The 15,826-nt window shown below is 43.1% G+C and overlaps 2 protein-coding genes across 11 annotated transcripts in view; one reads left to right on the top strand and one right to left on the bottom strand.

Annotated features, from left to right (window-relative positions):
* Nucleotides 1–15,826, bottom strand: part of LOC119177364 (uncharacterized) — a 515,905-nt gene that overhangs the window by 185,152 nt on the left and 314,927 nt on the right. The gene's annotated exons all lie outside the window — the stretch shown is intronic.
* LOC142781045 (uncharacterized) lies at nt 136–12,496 on the top strand. The gene is made up of 8 exons (XM_075882182.1): nt 136–425; nt 3,818–3,927; nt 3,994–4,191; nt 4,256–4,343; nt 7,414–7,629; nt 9,196–9,370; nt 9,485–9,558; nt 12,175–12,496. The coding sequence occupies exons 1-8, from the start codon at nt 285–287 to the stop codon at nt 12,433–12,435; spliced, it is 1,263 nt and encodes a 420-aa protein (XP_075738297.1). The 5' UTR covers nt 136–284; the 3' UTR covers nt 12,436–12,496.

The following is a 15,826-nucleotide window of genomic DNA, read 5'->3' as shown; positions in this document are numbered from 1 at the left end:
TAAAGGCACATGCAGTTGGCGTAACTAAACTCTTCAACGTCAGAAATATCTTTTTATTATCAAATAAAAAAAAACTGCAGGTAGCGCGCACTACTACCTCTGAAGCCTTTCTAGAACTAGAGTAAAGAGGTAAAAGAACGAGGTGTTTATTTCTCCATCGCTGTGTGCCACTGTAGTACAAGCCAAGACAAGCACGTAAGCCGTTCGCCTCTTTCGCGCCTTGCTGAACTTGCCGTAGGACTGCTTCTCCGTTTGTGTGCTTTTTTCTTTTTGCTGCCGTGAAAATGTCGACACCGATTCAATGCTTGGTGTCATGGAAGGAGCGCAAGAAGATTATCTCCATTAACGGACACACCATGGAAGATGTCTTGGCTGCCGTGAAGGCTACAGATTTTGGAGATGTCGCGTCAACCGGCAGAATAGAGGTACGTTCTGGAAGTGCCTTTTGTTTTCTTCGCTCATACATTGCTCATACATGGCATTGCTGAGTAACCCAGGGGACCCATCTGCAATAGCGCGCGAATAGGAGAACAATACATGGCATTGCTGAGTAACCCAGGGGACCCATCTGCAATAGCGCGCGAATAGGAGAACAAAGAAGGAAAGTGTGTCCCAACTTGGGAGGCAGTCTTTTTTTTTTACTTGAGGAGCTGCAATATTTTTGTCGTATATAGTGTACCTTTGTTAAGCACTTAATGAAAGCATAAATGTGGCGGTCGTGTTTCAGCGCCGGTGCTCGTTCACGCAAGTAATTAGCACTGGCCTTATGTGCGTAAAGATAAACACCAAGGTAAAATACATAGTGTGTCACGTGTGATGTGTCAATTCGAAGGAAGTGGTGACGTAAACCAAATGAAAAAAATCGGATGCCTTTATTTGAATAGAACCTAAGTGTTTCATTTGTGTGAGCACCAGAAGCCACTCCAACAGTTCAGTCAGGGATAGTAGGTTGTGGTATGCTGGCCTTGTCAGTGCACAAATGGCTAAAGGGATTTGGATGAACCAATGCCACCAAGAAACGTGATAATGGGAAGCATGAATGTAGGGTGTAGTTGTAGCTTCTGTATTAGCTGCTGTGGCCACACTGTTACTGTGCACTTAATAAAGTGCTAAGCCCCTGGCTGTATTTACTTCCACTAAAATGACGTCCCTTTTCCGTTTTGTAATGCAGCTGTAACGACAAGAAATAATGCCAGCCTTTTTGCTACTATGTTATCTATGTTACATTGGAGAAAGGGTCACTTTTGGCACAGTGAAAAATGCCAAAATGTTACTGTTACTGCGAAATGTTATGATGAATACCTTGCAACACTAGAGAATGCAAAGCATAAAATAAACTGAAATTTCATTGAATATAATAGGCTGCTCACAAGAAATGATCCTGCAGAGTATCAGCCATGCTTGCATCAAAGTAGTTATTGGCAGTAAAATCATAAGACGAAGAAAAGAAAACATGAGGACGAGTGCTGACAACGTATGGCAAAATTGCTGCTCCCGACACAAGTGTTTAATTAATTTGCATCTTCTCGAAGCCACCTATTCATTCACCACTCAGCCTGTCCCACATACATTTTGCCCACGGTGCAAGAATACTTCAGGTGAACGAACGTTGCGAAGCGAGCGCTTGGCGGGGAGGTACCGATTATGTTCTCGTTTGCGGCATGCCGATAGATGGCTCGACAGACTGAGGACCATGGCGGGCTGTTGGCAAAATCCGCAAAGCACATCCAGCACGTGGGCGGTGGGTCCCAATCTGAGAAAACTGGCCTATCGCACGATATCAACCACGCGACACCCATAGAGCGGTACCACTGAAAAGGGGGGTGATAAGGGAACGGGGTTGATGGCGGCGCGAAGTTGTTGTGGCGACAATAAATGAGCGCCGTTACTTTCTTACGTCACGGGGTTTTCCTACACCCAGATGGGGGGGGGGGAGAGAAGCCGGGGCAAAATTTGTAGCGCCATCTCTCGGGCCTCTTGCGAACCAGAACATTATCAGGCAGCGAATAGTCCCGGCGTTCACTCACCTAGAATATTCTTGCACCGTGATCTTGCCGCATCAGCATTGAATTTCTTAGATGCTGCCTGTAGCACACATGGTCTTTTTCTTGAAACAAGTGGCACTGCCTCTTACCTTTTGTTCAGGAAGTGATGTATAACCAGCTTCAAGGGTGCTGAAAAACACCATGTGAGCACTAGTGTGTCCAGCTGTCATTTTTATTTGATGCGACACACTATGGAAAGAAGGAATGACAGTAGTATTACTAATTCTGCATCATGCTCATGCACCACCATCAGTAGAACTTCAAGCAGCGACACGAGCAGATGACATGCAAAACCAGCAGTAATTAGTCTCAATTTAGCTTGGAAAGCTGGGCCACACCCTGTGTGTGCAGGAACGAAATACTGCATTCCACATGGCAGATGGTTCACTAGCTCCTTTTGCTCTCAAAAGGGCAACAAGCTCTATGAGAGGGTGAATACTCCTAGCTAACACAGCTGGTGAAGAAGTGCATAACAAGGTCAAGAAATCTTATGCTACTTTTTGACAAAAGATCATTTGTTAGTGTGAACAAATTCCGAGCGATTTCGAATGTTCTGATGATGCTTTGTGCTTCTTAATGCTTCCCCATTGTAGACGTAAATATCGCTAGAAGATCGACCACATTCCGAACATGTGAACCACTTATAAACCAACCGATTCTCCAGAAAGTCACCGAGAACTGGTGCCGAGTCTGAGTCAATACATGTGTTTTTGGCACATTATAGGCACTGCCAGCTGTATAGGAAAAGCACAGATGGAAATCAAGCAACTGGAAACAAGCAATGAAACTCCAGCCTTCCATGCTGGCCTCCTCGTGCGCCCCTCGCATTTCTTCATCTTTCAATGTTTCTCTGTCTCCTCTTCACAAACATTGCACTTGTCGTTCCTGAAAGCCTCATTCATAGCAGAGCCTGTTGCTCTTTGAGTTCACTTATTTGAAGAAGAAAAAAAGTATCGAACTGTCCATCATTCAAAATTCATTATACCACACTCGCACACACAAGACGCAGCCCTGCTTTTCGAGACTGACTACTGCTGGTTTTCTGCATCATCTGCTCATGTCGTACTGAAGTTCATCTGACAAGCTGCAGTCAGTCCCGACATCCATAGGGTGTAGTGTCGAATCAAGGAGGCTGGCAGACGTGCTACTGCTCACATGTGCTCTCAGTGCCCACGAAACAGGTGGTACGTGTTGCCTAGTGAACAAAAAGAGAAGAGGATGTGCTGCTTGTTCCAAAAACACACAAAGTCTGCCACATGCATCGTCTATAAAATTCGATGTTCATAATGAATTACATACAGCGCGATATGGACTTTTTTATGCAAAACCAACTAGCCCAAAGCTTCACTCGATGTTCATGCAGCAAGATGTATGTGGGATTTGCTATTCAGTTGACATTCAGCGCCTATCCTCATGTTTTTTTTTTTCTTCGTCCTGTGTTTGCGCTGTTAATTTATCTGATACAGTTGATATTCAGCGTCTATCCTCATGTTTTCTTTCTTCGTCCTGTGGTTGCGCTGTTAATTTATCTCGTACACGCGCCAACTAGCCTGTCTTTTGCCACTTGAAAGTAAAACTGGTATGTGTAAATAAACATGACAGGGACATGGAAAGAATGAACAAGAACAGTTTGCCACTTGTTCACTTCATGCATACAAATTGCACCTGTGTGGCTAGCATAGTAATGTCTTTGAAATAATACTGACAGCTGAAAGTTTTATTATTTGTTGCCCACGGTAATTGTGTTTGTATAAGCATTAAATTTCTTTCAGGTTTACAATGCACAATTTGAAGCTTATGTCGACCCTCCAGGGAACCATGTCTTTTGTGATGGGAGCAAAATTAGAATAATCACTGATGAGGCCATGCCTCATGCTTGCAGGTGAGTAGCTCAACTTCGAATTGTTGCACCAAACTGAAAGCCTGCTGATTTTTATCCTGTTTTCAGCACAAATGAACTGCTTGTGGTTTCTCCCGAGTTGGAGCCATCAACTACTCAACCTTTTCACGGAAGTGATTATAGACTGCCACCCCTTCCCTTAGACCTAAAAGTTGCCATTGGCAATACAGAACTCGGAAAAGTTTCGAGTCGGACAAAATCAAGGATTGTGTCTTGGTTAAGCCACCATTTGATGAACTTCACTGTGTAAGTGCCTCCGTACTCTCCTGTATATTATTGAATACCGGCTGAACATTTGTTGCTTTCATAGATACCCAGGAAGGCGGCTCTATGAGGCTGCTTCAAAGGCACTCGTTGTTGAATACCCTGTCCTTAGAGACACAATTGGTACTGGTTGGGTAAGTGAAATTTTTTACGATTTGGACATATCGCAATATCCACAGAAAATGTTTGGCAGATTATGATAATGCTATCAGTTGGAAAGAAAAAGGGACTGGAAAAGAAAACGGTGAAACATATAAGATTGTTTGAATAACTATATTCTTTGCATTCTCGAGACATCATATCGGACCGGCACGGTGATATTAAAATTGTATATTGTGTGTGCTGCATGCTAATTAGTAACAATCTGGTGTCACGCGGAATGCACTATTTTACGTGCAATTTTCGAACCTGGCTTGTGGCATGTTTTGTCACTTCTAGAACTAAGGAGTAGCTGGTGCCTCATTTGTGCACCAACATCTGCTTTCATGGCAATAAAAAAAAAAGCAAAATGTATGTGAATGGGAAAACTAGGAATAAAGAACGAAAACAAACATTTGAGAGCTACAAGGCTAAACATAGAATGTAGCACAAGCAAGTAACAAGTCCTTTTATCTGAGGGCGGAGGGGGGGTGAAGGAGCACAAGTGCACATTAGAATCGGGGTTTGCACTATTTTTTTTTTTTTCATGTAAATGTTGTGTGCGTTGGAGTTGGGTAAGTCGGTAAGCTAATGTATGGGTCATTGTATGGGTCATTCAACGCCAACTTGTACGAGCCTTGGCGCTCAACCATCTGCGATATCAACAATGGACCATCCATATAAAGCAAGAAGTGGCCCGCCGAAATATTTTTGGGTGAAAAAAGGTCCTCAGGATCAATAAACAAAGTTCTTCACTGACTGACTGGGAGCAGCAAGCCACACATGAAGTTTTTTCGGAAAGCTTGAAACTTTAGCTTGTAACACGCGTAGTGAAAAAATCTGGTCTTTCCAAATTAAGTTAGGACAAAATTTTTCCTATAGAATGATGGTAGGCTTTTTACTAAAAATAGGTTTAACAAACTTTTATGTTTGCATGGGTTTTTATGTTACCTTAAATATGGACACAATTTTTAATGTTTGGGATTTTTTTACAAACAGACTACATTTAGTGATATGCAATATTTTGTATTGTTTGAGTGTCAGAAACTTTTACTGTCACACAAAAAATAGTTTGAGACACATATACTGTCAAATGGCTTGCAAAGCTGGCGACAAAGTTGCATAAAAGGTAATTTTTGCTCTAGTTTAGTCGTAAATTTTACACTGAGGTTGTTCTAGTAAAATTATGCTAAATAGCATATTTACTAGCAACATCAATTATCTATTCGTGGAGACAGTTTTATCAAATTACTTTTTGTTTTAAGAAAGTTAAATATTTGTGAAGTGTACTACTGGTTCTTGCACGTGTTCTGTCATCGAAGAAATGCATCTAGCAGTAAGTAAAACATACGTTGGCTCAAGTTCTGCAGCGGAACATCTAGACTACATAATCGCATAATCATCGTTGCATTGTTGTCTGTGCTTACTGTAATGTTTTATATTGAGTATTAGCCTTGGTCAGTGAGAAATGCGAGCCCTACTGGAGTGTGTTTAACCTCGTACGGCTTCCATTGATGGCCCGCATTGTCTGATTACATAAGGGGTAATTAACACTCATGTGTGTGATACTTTGTTACCTACACATTTAATTAAATGTGGGAAAAGAAAAAGATATTTGTTGCTTGAATATACCAGATAAGTTGCACTTATGAACACACACAATCCTATACAAGTGATGATGTTTGACCAGTGCCATAGGTTGGTGCAAAATTATGTGTCCTTGATATAGCAACATATATTTTTATGAACCGTAGTGTTCTTCCCACTTTTAAGTGTGAAGAACACTCTATTGTTGTGGTTGCAGATTGCAGCTTCATTTGCATCGGATGAAGGATCCTGCAGATGCTTAAAAGTTTTTTTTATAACTTGACACATGCCTAAATTAGGCTCAGGGCTCTTTAACGAGATATCATGCTTGCGATAGTTCTGCTTGCGAATGTTTCTGCTTGCGAATGTATCATGCTTGCGAATGTTTGCGATAGTTCTAGGAGCACCTGACAGCAGGCCTGCTGTGGCGAAGCATGAAGATACAGACGTGCGAGAGATAATTGAAGCTGATGCTATCTTTCGCAAAGGTGACACGTGCGTAAGTGCACCGTCAGTTGACCTGTTAGATCGGGAAAGTGGCTAGTGGATAGACTGGTGGCACCACTGTGCACGGATATATAGCTTGGCGTTTCCTGAAAATAAAAATTGTTGAAGCTAGCGCATTGTGTTGTCCACTCCCTCATGTCCCTGTCTCTTAGCGCTCAATATGTCGTCAAGTTCTATTTACCAGCAAGCCCAAAAAATGGCACTATCAAAATACAATACGCTTTGAAATATTTTAGATCACGTGCACACAAAATTTAAAAATGAAATTTTGAACTCAATTTTCTCCTCTATCAATACACCTATGATGGTGAAATAAATTACGCTATAGAACTCTGAGCACAATTTATCAATCTTAACAAATTCATTGTTTCTCTTTTGTGTCCCTTTAATGTGTTGCACCTAACATCATGTTTCTTTTTATCTCAAATATTTGTTTATGTAGCATGAACTTCAATGAGACCACTACGTAATCTCTATGTAAATAGTCTTCCAAAGTCCAATATGCTTATTTGCAGGACTCTTGGAAAGTATCCATCCAGTATAAATTCGGGTACATGCGAAGAACTCTCAGTACTCTGCCTGCTGTGCAGGAAGCCAAGGAGGTCTATGGAAAACGGAAACCTCAAGATAGTGCCATTGCTGCACAAACTAAACGGCAACGCCGCGTGGTAGCAATTTCTGTTTTTAAGTTCATTTCAATGTTTTACAAGTAACATTTGCATGTGGCTTAGCTCGCTAATAACAGTCTACGGCTTCATCATCGCTTGAGTAAGTGAAATGTTTTGGCACTAAAACGGCACTCCGCATGAGCTGTCTTTTTCTGCTTCAACAAGCCCCATTTTAAAAAAAATAAAAAATGTGGGGGGGGGGGGTTAATGACATAACTAGGTAGCATCATGTTGCCTTAATTCCAGGAAGACTATGGTTGCCTTATACAAGTGTTCGTTCTACTTTTTTTTTTTACCCTGTTAGACAACAAGCATCCCATATGATGACCACGATGAAGGTGTTTTAGTGGGACACTTGGAATTCATGTCCAAAGAGATGTCGAAGCGTGCTCCGGACCTCCAGAAATTGAGCGAATCGATGAAGCAGACACGCTCTTCTAGGAGGTCGTGGATGAAAGATACAGTGCCTACAACAGCTGAGATACTTGAAAAGTATCCCGCTTTAGGAAATGTTGAGATGGTCAGTATCATGTGAATGCAGCATCTGCATTGCATGCTTTCACTTACGATATTTACCAGCTGTCTTTTTGAAACTTGAATAGGTTTTCAAAAGTAGCTTGTGAACAGGTTAGTGGGTCTTTAGCTGTACTACATTGAAGCAGGCATTGCTTGCACAACAGTGCTATGGTCAAGTTTTTAAGGAATTATTCATTCATTCTTTACTGACTTAAAGCCTCATTTTTATGTTAAATGCATGCAGGGAAGCAAGAGGCTGTCTGCTTAGCTATTTCGAGCATATTTCTGCTTCCCAGACCACTGGCTCCAAATCTGTTTTAAAATTTAAGTATGTTCACACTCTAACAAAGTTTACCAAAAAGCGTCCCGTGGATGGTTCGATACGATCATTATACAGTCCCAAATCCTTGACTACCAGGCTTATGAAAGCAGTAGAATACTAGCACGAAAACACATGGAGAAAAGAGTGGACGACACACTGCACTTCTCGCAACATAGTTTATTGCTGCAGCTGTAACATGCGCTTAAATACATGTAGGTGCAACTCCTCAAGTATATAATTAAAATTATGTTACACACCTTCGTGTTTTTTTAATTAGGTGTATGTTACGGCTGCAGCAATAAACTATGTTGTAACAAGTGCAGTGTGCCGTTCACTCTTCTTCTGTCCATGTGTTCTCGCGCTAGTATTCTACTGTCATGAATATCCAACAAGCCTAAGCCGCTACCAGTGTTATGAAAGCACTTGACACTAACTCCTGGCTTTTTTATTTATTTTTTGTTTGTTTGACAAAGCATTTTTAATTGATTTCATTTCAGTGGGCAAACACTGGCCGACATGTAAAATAATAACATGTTTATGCCACCATTCCACAATAGCAATAGCAAAACAGATTGCAGTAAATGACTTGTGCATTGAGACAACTTTGTCTGCTTAGTTTTATATATTTGCTTTTGCATTTATTTTTCTTTTTTTACTCATGATGGCTGTCAGCTACAACAGAAATTTTCGAGAATGTCTTATGATGTTGCCAAAAAAAAAATAATTTTGGGTAGCAGATGGCACATAGTGTTGATAATTTGAATCATCATCATCAGCCTGATTACGTCCACTGCAGGACAAAGGCCTGCAGTGGAGTCAATATTTGAGTCAATTTTTTTTTTCGTGCTCAAATTCAGACAAATCTGAAAATGCATCAAGGTATATTGGGCATTGTCCATTCGCATTCACTCTGACGTAAGCACTGAAATGATGCCATAAACTGCATTTGAATCATTTTTTTTTAGGTTAGTATCATTCTGACAACAACTACACCTGCAGAAGCAAATAAACTTGTTTTTGATAAAATAAGCCACTTCGCGATATAAAAATTTTTTAATGTGTTCAGCCAAAAAAAATTGGGACCTGCTCTGTAAATATCTAGATACACCCATGTGTGTTTTTGTTTTCTCTACGACGAATTGACTGCCAAGTGTCTTTTTGACCTTCATTTCATTTATATGTTAGCTGGAAACTTGTTGCCCAGATTTGTAATTGCAAATTAATTTAAATATACTTCTATGATTATAGCTTCATGAAGAATTTACAGCAATAACAAGCATCCAGATGGAAAAAAAGCTGTTGGAATTTTTCAACAACTTTGGACCCAGGATTCTGGAGCTACTGAAAACTCGCCATTCAACAAAGGACCTGGTGAAGGAGCTCGAGAAGGAGCTTGAAAAACTGGAAGGCAATAGCCGTAAATGTAAGTATGTAAAGTATGTTCAGTCATTCTAGGTTCTCTTTGTATTACTGTTGTGATATTGCTGTGTGATTGTGATATTATTGCTGTGATATTGCAATAACAATCCTTTTCCAGATCGATTTGCAGTTGCCTTAATAGAACTCCTCCCACTGCTGCTGAAAGAGAAGCCGAAATTTCTGAGGGGCCCTGTAAGTAACTTTACGTTTCATTTAGTAAAGTAAAGCATATTGAAAAGGAAACGGCACAATTTTTTTGCACAGAAACAATGGTAAAGTGAAAAATAAAAACTTTTGACATAAATTTCATTGCACCCTAAAAGTTTATATGTTAAGGAAAACCCTATTATAATAAACACTAAAGCGTGACATGACCTTTTGGAATGACCATGCCTGCTTCTTTAGAAATGAGCATTTCTTCTGCATCTGTTTGTCGCAGAGGGAATTGTCATTTCTAGATGAGCACGTGTGCTTATGCCAGAAGGTCATGTCGTGCTTTAGCGTTTCCGTTGATAAATTTTCTCTTAGTATATTGCAATGCATATTATCTTGATGTATTCGGGTCTCACCCGCAATGTTTGTTTACAAGACTCCACTCAGACCACGGCGTGGTGTGTTGGAAGCCTCACGATTGTGTTAGATGATTCCGTTATGATTGCGCGCCGGACGCCAATACAGTCGACGTCCGATTTCCCGGACCCTCAAGGGACCACGAAAACGTCCGCAAAAACGAATGCACGTGAAAATGCACCTTTTCTTGTAGGTATTTTTCGCTGACTGAGAGGGTAATGACCGGAGTACAAGATTTCCATTGCAATTCAGCCAATACATCGTTTAGGTGGCTCTGAAAATAGCCGTTTATTTATAAAAAAAATCTGACGTGGCCTGCGCTACCTCATAGGTCAGCACTTGGGCGCGAAGTAGTCGCCTATTTTCTTTTGCACGACGTTCCTCTTGCCCGCGATCATGTCTGCCTCAATTTCAGTCAACGTCATGTTGCTGCTGTACATTGATGATAGTGTCATCAGTGCTCACGTCAACTCCGAGCTCGTTGGCTGGGTAGGTGATGGCTCTTCGTTCACGGTGTCAGAGTCGTCGGAATCCTCCGTAACTTGACGAATGATTTCGTGATCGGTTAAGTCCGCACATAGCTCAAGGTCTTTGTCAGCGTCGGCGAAGCCCTCAAAGGTTATCCCAGCTGGAATCGACACGCCGGCAGGGCGCAGGACGAAGGAGCAGTTGGTGCCATCGCTGTAAATGGTGAATCCGCTAGACGAAAAGTGCAGCACGAAACGGCTAGGAACTCGATGGATGCTGGAGGTCGGGAAACGTGATCACTGAAGATAGCGCGCAGCAGCAAACGATCAACCGCAGGCACGACTGCAGAGCTGACAAAACAACACGTGAACGAACTCAGCGAGGTTTGGCTTGGCTAAGCCGCGGCTAGCAATAGATTGACACATGCGGTTTCGAGGTTACGGCAGCCGCGGCGCGGTGCGGGAGTTGGCAACGGTGCGAGTATGGCGGGTTCGAGGATATAAAAACAAACAAAATGGCGGCGTCAATGGTAACTTTCGGTCGGCGGTTAACAGTAAAAAGTACGGGAAATTGGATGCCAAAGGCTATAAGCGTCCGGAATTTCGGACTTTTTAATACATTGACTCTATGGGGAACTTGACGGTGCCGCAGATGAGTCCGGGAAATCGGGCATGTCCGGAATTTTGGGCGTCCGGGAAATCCGACGTCGACTGTAGTCTTGCTTCGTTGAGTGATTACGCGGCCACCATTGATAATGCTGGAATCTTTGATCGCACATGTATAAAAACAAGCACGCTTTACCACCTGTCAGAGGACCAATGGACATCGCTTTGTTCGCCACTAACAGTGCAATGTACAGATGGGCCACGTCTGCGTATAGCGCGTGAGCAGCCGGCCTTGCTTTGCGGCACGACACCTTGTGTGGTCATTGCGGGTTGTGATGTCGCGTGCACAGGAGCATGCACAGCTTTACAGACATGCGGGCCTGTTTTGCACAGGTGAGAATGGTGGAAAGTGTACCTGTTTAGCCAAAGATTCGCGATCCCTCAGGGCACTTTCGTCACATCTATTTCATAAAACAAAGGGCATTTTGATGGATATAGCGAGCCTGCACCAATGATGCAAGCTTTGTGGCTTTTTTGAGGCATGCGATTATATGTAGATATGATGATGCCAACAGCTGCGGAAAAAAAAAAGTCTAGACGGCCACAGAATCAAAACGATCACAAAGAGTGCGTTGTTTTGCAGCGTGTGTTATCAGTCGAAACGCGCCTCTTCTTATGCAATAGATATGACCAAAGTGCCTTGAGCGAGCGCGGATTTTTGGTTAAACAAGCACACCTGCCAACGTTGTCACCCGTGCAGAGCAGGCCTGCACGTTTGTAAGGCCGCGCATGCTCCTGTGCACGCGGCGTCACAACCTACAACGGCCGCAAGGTGTCTTGCCACAGAGCAACGCCGGCTGCTCGTGCACTATACGCAGACGTGACTGCGGCTGTACATTATTTGCAAAGTGTCTTTTCCTTTCGCGGCCACAAGTTCAGCGAAATAAAGATTTAATCTTCGGCAGCCCGACTGCTTGCTTCGTCCGGATCATGACTCTGTGACAATATATACGTTTCATGTGCAATGAAATTTGAGTCACGAGTCAACTCTCATTTGTGTTGTTTCTTTTATTATTCGTTGTCACCATTTGAAAAAAATTTGCTCTTTTCCATTTTTTAGCATTTTGATTCTGCTAATGGCTAATACTAATGTTTAACTTTACAGGACATCTACCCTGCTCTTTGTTTTGAGGGAACAAGTATCAGAGAGGCCGAAGAAATGACCGTAGTGTTTGAGGCATTCAACATTCATGTCGTCGATGTTATAGCCGGCATGACGGCTATCATGGAACTGTATTGGGTACTGGACATCATGTACTCGGAGAGTAACAAAAACACCTTAACGCTCCTCGAGTACTTTTGTGGACTACCAAGTGTGCCCAGAGCACCACTACTTTTAAGGACGATTTCGTCGATCAAGAGCTGATCTGACAGCAATGTGCAATAAGCAGAGCTTATATAATAAAGATTGAAGTGTGTGTATCAAATGCTGAAAGTTATGTATTTATGGCATGTTAGATGATGAAACTTGTGGTTTTCGTCATGTCTGCAGAAAGCCTTTCACCAACAACATGCACAAGAAATCTAGTTGTAGAGCCGCACTTCACCTATATTTGGGATCCTCTCATTATCTGAGGTTTCCTGCACTTTACCGTGCAACTAAAGCAGTCGGAGAGTGATTAGCGATTAGTATGTTACTGAAGTTTCTAAGTTCGTAATGTTTTTATCAAGTAGTGTGGGACGTGTTACGATTTGCACTTAGTAAGTGGTTAGGACCAATTACTAACTGGTTGCTAAGAGGGTAGTATTTGTTACAAACATGCTGCTTGCTTTATTTACTAAGAGGGTAGTATCTGTTACTAAGAGGCTGCTTGCTTCAGTTACTAAGAGGGTAGTATGTGTTACTAACATGCTGCTTGCTGCAGTTACTAAGAGGGTAGTATCTGTTACTAACAGACTTCTTGCTGCAGTTACTAAGAGGGTAGTATCTATTACTAAGATACTGCTTGCTTCAGTTACTAAGAGGGTACTATCTGTTACGAGCATGCTGCTTGCTGCAGTTACTAAGAAGGTAGTATTTGTTACTAACAGACTGCTTGCTGTAGTTACTAAAATAGTAGAACCTGTTACTAAGAGGGTAGTATCTGTTACTAAGGTACTGCTTTCTTCTGTTACTAAGAGGGTAGTATCTGTTACTAACATGCTGCTTGATTCAGTTACTAAGGGGGTAGTACTTGTTACTAACACGCTGCTTGCTTCAGTTACTAAGAGGGTAGTATATGTTACTAAGATGCTGCAACTTCTGTTACTAAGAGGGTAGCACCTGTTACTAAGATGGTAGTATCCGTTACTAACATACTTGCTTAGTAGCGGTTACTAAGCCTCTTGTTACTAACTCCAGTTACTAAGAGGGTAGTAACATATGTGACAAGCACTTAGTAAGTGAAACTTAGTAAGTATTACAACCCTTTTTTTAAGAGTGTATAGCAACGGTTCTATAACGTAACCACAGGAGAAGGCAAGGCTAAGTCGCTTCACCACTAAAAGAAATGAGGCAAGGACGAAACACTTTTTTGGTGTGCGTGTGTGTGTGTGCGCGTGCGCGTGTGTGCATGTGCACGTGTGCGCGTGTGCGCGTGTGCACGCGTGTGCGTGTGTGTGTGTGTGTGTGTTTGTGTGTGCGTGTGCGTGTGTGTGCGTGTGTGTGTGTTTGCCTGGTCGCCCAGTTTTCAGCGGTGTTTCCACATATGTAGCTAAAAATCTCAGTGATGCGCACTGTGGAGATTGAGAAAATAAGAAACCCTGGACCTCCATACGACGAATACAGCCTACCGCCAGCGCATTACTAACTCAGCTTCCAACTATACGTGCACAGCACCCGAAGACGGTTACGTTTGCGAGCTTTATAACGTTTTACGCGTTAGTGACGCATCAATCTTGCTCTGCGGCGAACGCGAAACCGCGAAGTGCACTGCCTGAAGACAGTTAGCTTCGCACATTATACACTGGGCCAACGTCGAAGCGCGCGCTGTCCTCCTCCTTCTCCTCGTGCAGCCCCAAAAGAAGTCTTTCGCAAGGCGACTTACGTCCCCCGCCGTTATTCTACGCACACTAATAACAATAAATAACCATAACACCGGCGTCATCCACGCAACCCGATATGGACCGCGTTTACTTACCGAGGTCGTATACGCGATAAGCGGATAAAAAAAAATAAACAAAAAAACGGGGGTTTCGCAGGGCGTGACATTCGAGATAGATGCGGCAAAAGGATATACATACGAGACACGCGCAGGGATGGATGAAGAAACGTGCGAGATACGCCGGGGCTCGGCTGTAAGAGGATATCGCATAGCTGTCTCCTCGCCTACGGGCCAAACGCGGCTATTTCGCACGAAGATACGTTATGAAACGCTATTTATCCCTTTTGAAGACCGTGCACTGCTCTCCCGCGGGAGTAGCGTCTCGAGTCATCATTTCCGCTTAACGTTGGCGCGCCTCGGGGGCTTGCGCTATGTAGTCCTGCGTGCTCGGCTGGCAGCGAGAGTCTCGCCTTGCGGAGGAAGCGCACCGGTGGGAAATTTATAATTTGCACCAACTTTTCCCCTCTTTTTATTCCTTATTTTAAACACAGGAGGAGATACTGGAACGAGGCGAATGCAGGTGCCGGAGACTCAGGCGCCATTGAGGCTATACGAGAAAAAAATAGATAATACGCAATCGGCGAGCACAAGCAAAGCGCACGGCCGGCCGTGAAAAGAAGTGACGCCGTAAAGTCGTCCGGCCTTAATTGGCCCACGGGGGGCTGTTTTTTTGCGGCCCCGCAATGAACGGCGCGGCCCGTGGGAGGAAGCACGCGTGCGCCGGAAGTTGGCATCACGTCCGCGATTGGAGCGCCCTCTGCTTCCGGTAATGGCAGCCCCATTGCAGCGATTCTCTCTCTTACCCGGGGCTGTTCACCGAGGGAATTTTGATGAATGGCTCAATGCTGGAAGGAAAGAGCAAAGGAAGAGCGGCGGATCCCAGCAAAGGAAAGTTAAAAGGAAACGGCAATGAACGGGGGTCGGCGAAGCAGTCGAGGTAATCGAAAACAAAAAAGAAAAGGGAACACAGACTCTCCAAAGGGGAAACTGAGTGGCGTCACGGTAAGACTCTTCCCTATCGTTTCATAGGTTTCAAGATATGTCTACCTCAAACTTATATCTGCTTCCTACTTTTCTTGTTTCGAAAACACGCGCTTGATTTTTTTTATCAGGGAGATAACTAAAGAAGAACACTGATATGATCATCAATTTGCATTCACTGATGTCAACAAAGACGCGAACTGCTGCTGTAAAGGCCTTCGAAGTCGAGGATGGATCACGGAAAGCGATAAATCGGCATACACATCGGAAATAAAAGCACAATGCCCGACGTTCCTTGCACCCATTGGACCACTTCATGAGGTGCGCACGATAAATTCGCGCAATATGAGAGTCATGACTCATAATCATGACCAAGTTTTTCAACAATCCGGACTTCTGCAGACACAGCGTTACTAGTAAAACCTTCTTACTGCTGACTGATGTAAGCGGCGTCTAAAGAATTCATCCAGTATCAACGGAAATCCTTCATCAGCCTTTCTGATGCCTGAAATTATAGGGCGACGCGTTGTAAGGATGGTTACTTGTGATCGCAGTGCCGGAAAGCTTTGTTTCTCTCAGTACAGAATCAGTCACCCCCAACAAAAAACACATTGTTCAGTGGCGTGATACCGAGGTCTCAGAGTTCCCGGTATAAAATGTCGATGACACACCATTACAAAAAAAAAACAGCGT

Source organism: Rhipicephalus microplus, chromosome 2 (genome assembly GCF_043290135.1).
Source record: "Rhipicephalus microplus isolate Deutch F79 chromosome 2, USDA_Rmic, whole genome shotgun sequence".
NCBI lineage: Eukaryota > Metazoa > Arthropoda > Arachnida > Ixodida > Ixodidae > Rhipicephalus > Rhipicephalus microplus.
Note: the sequence above shows the minus strand (reverse complement) of the source record. Positions and strands in the feature narration are given on the sequence as shown.

Excerpts from the sequence above, each read along its gene's own strand:
- LOC142781045 (XM_075882182.1), top strand. The coding sequence starts at position 285 with ATGTCGACACCGATTCAATGCTTGGTGTCATGGAAGGAGCGCAAGAAG. Across the intron at positions 426-3,817 it reads CGTCAACCGGCAGAATAGAG|GTTTACAATGCACAATTTGA; the intron begins GTACGTTCTGGA and ends AATTTCTTTCAG. Across the intron at positions 4,344-7,413 it reads ACACAATTGGTACTGGTTGG|ACAACAAGCATCCCATATGA; the intron begins GTAAGTGAAATT and ends TTACCCTGTTAG.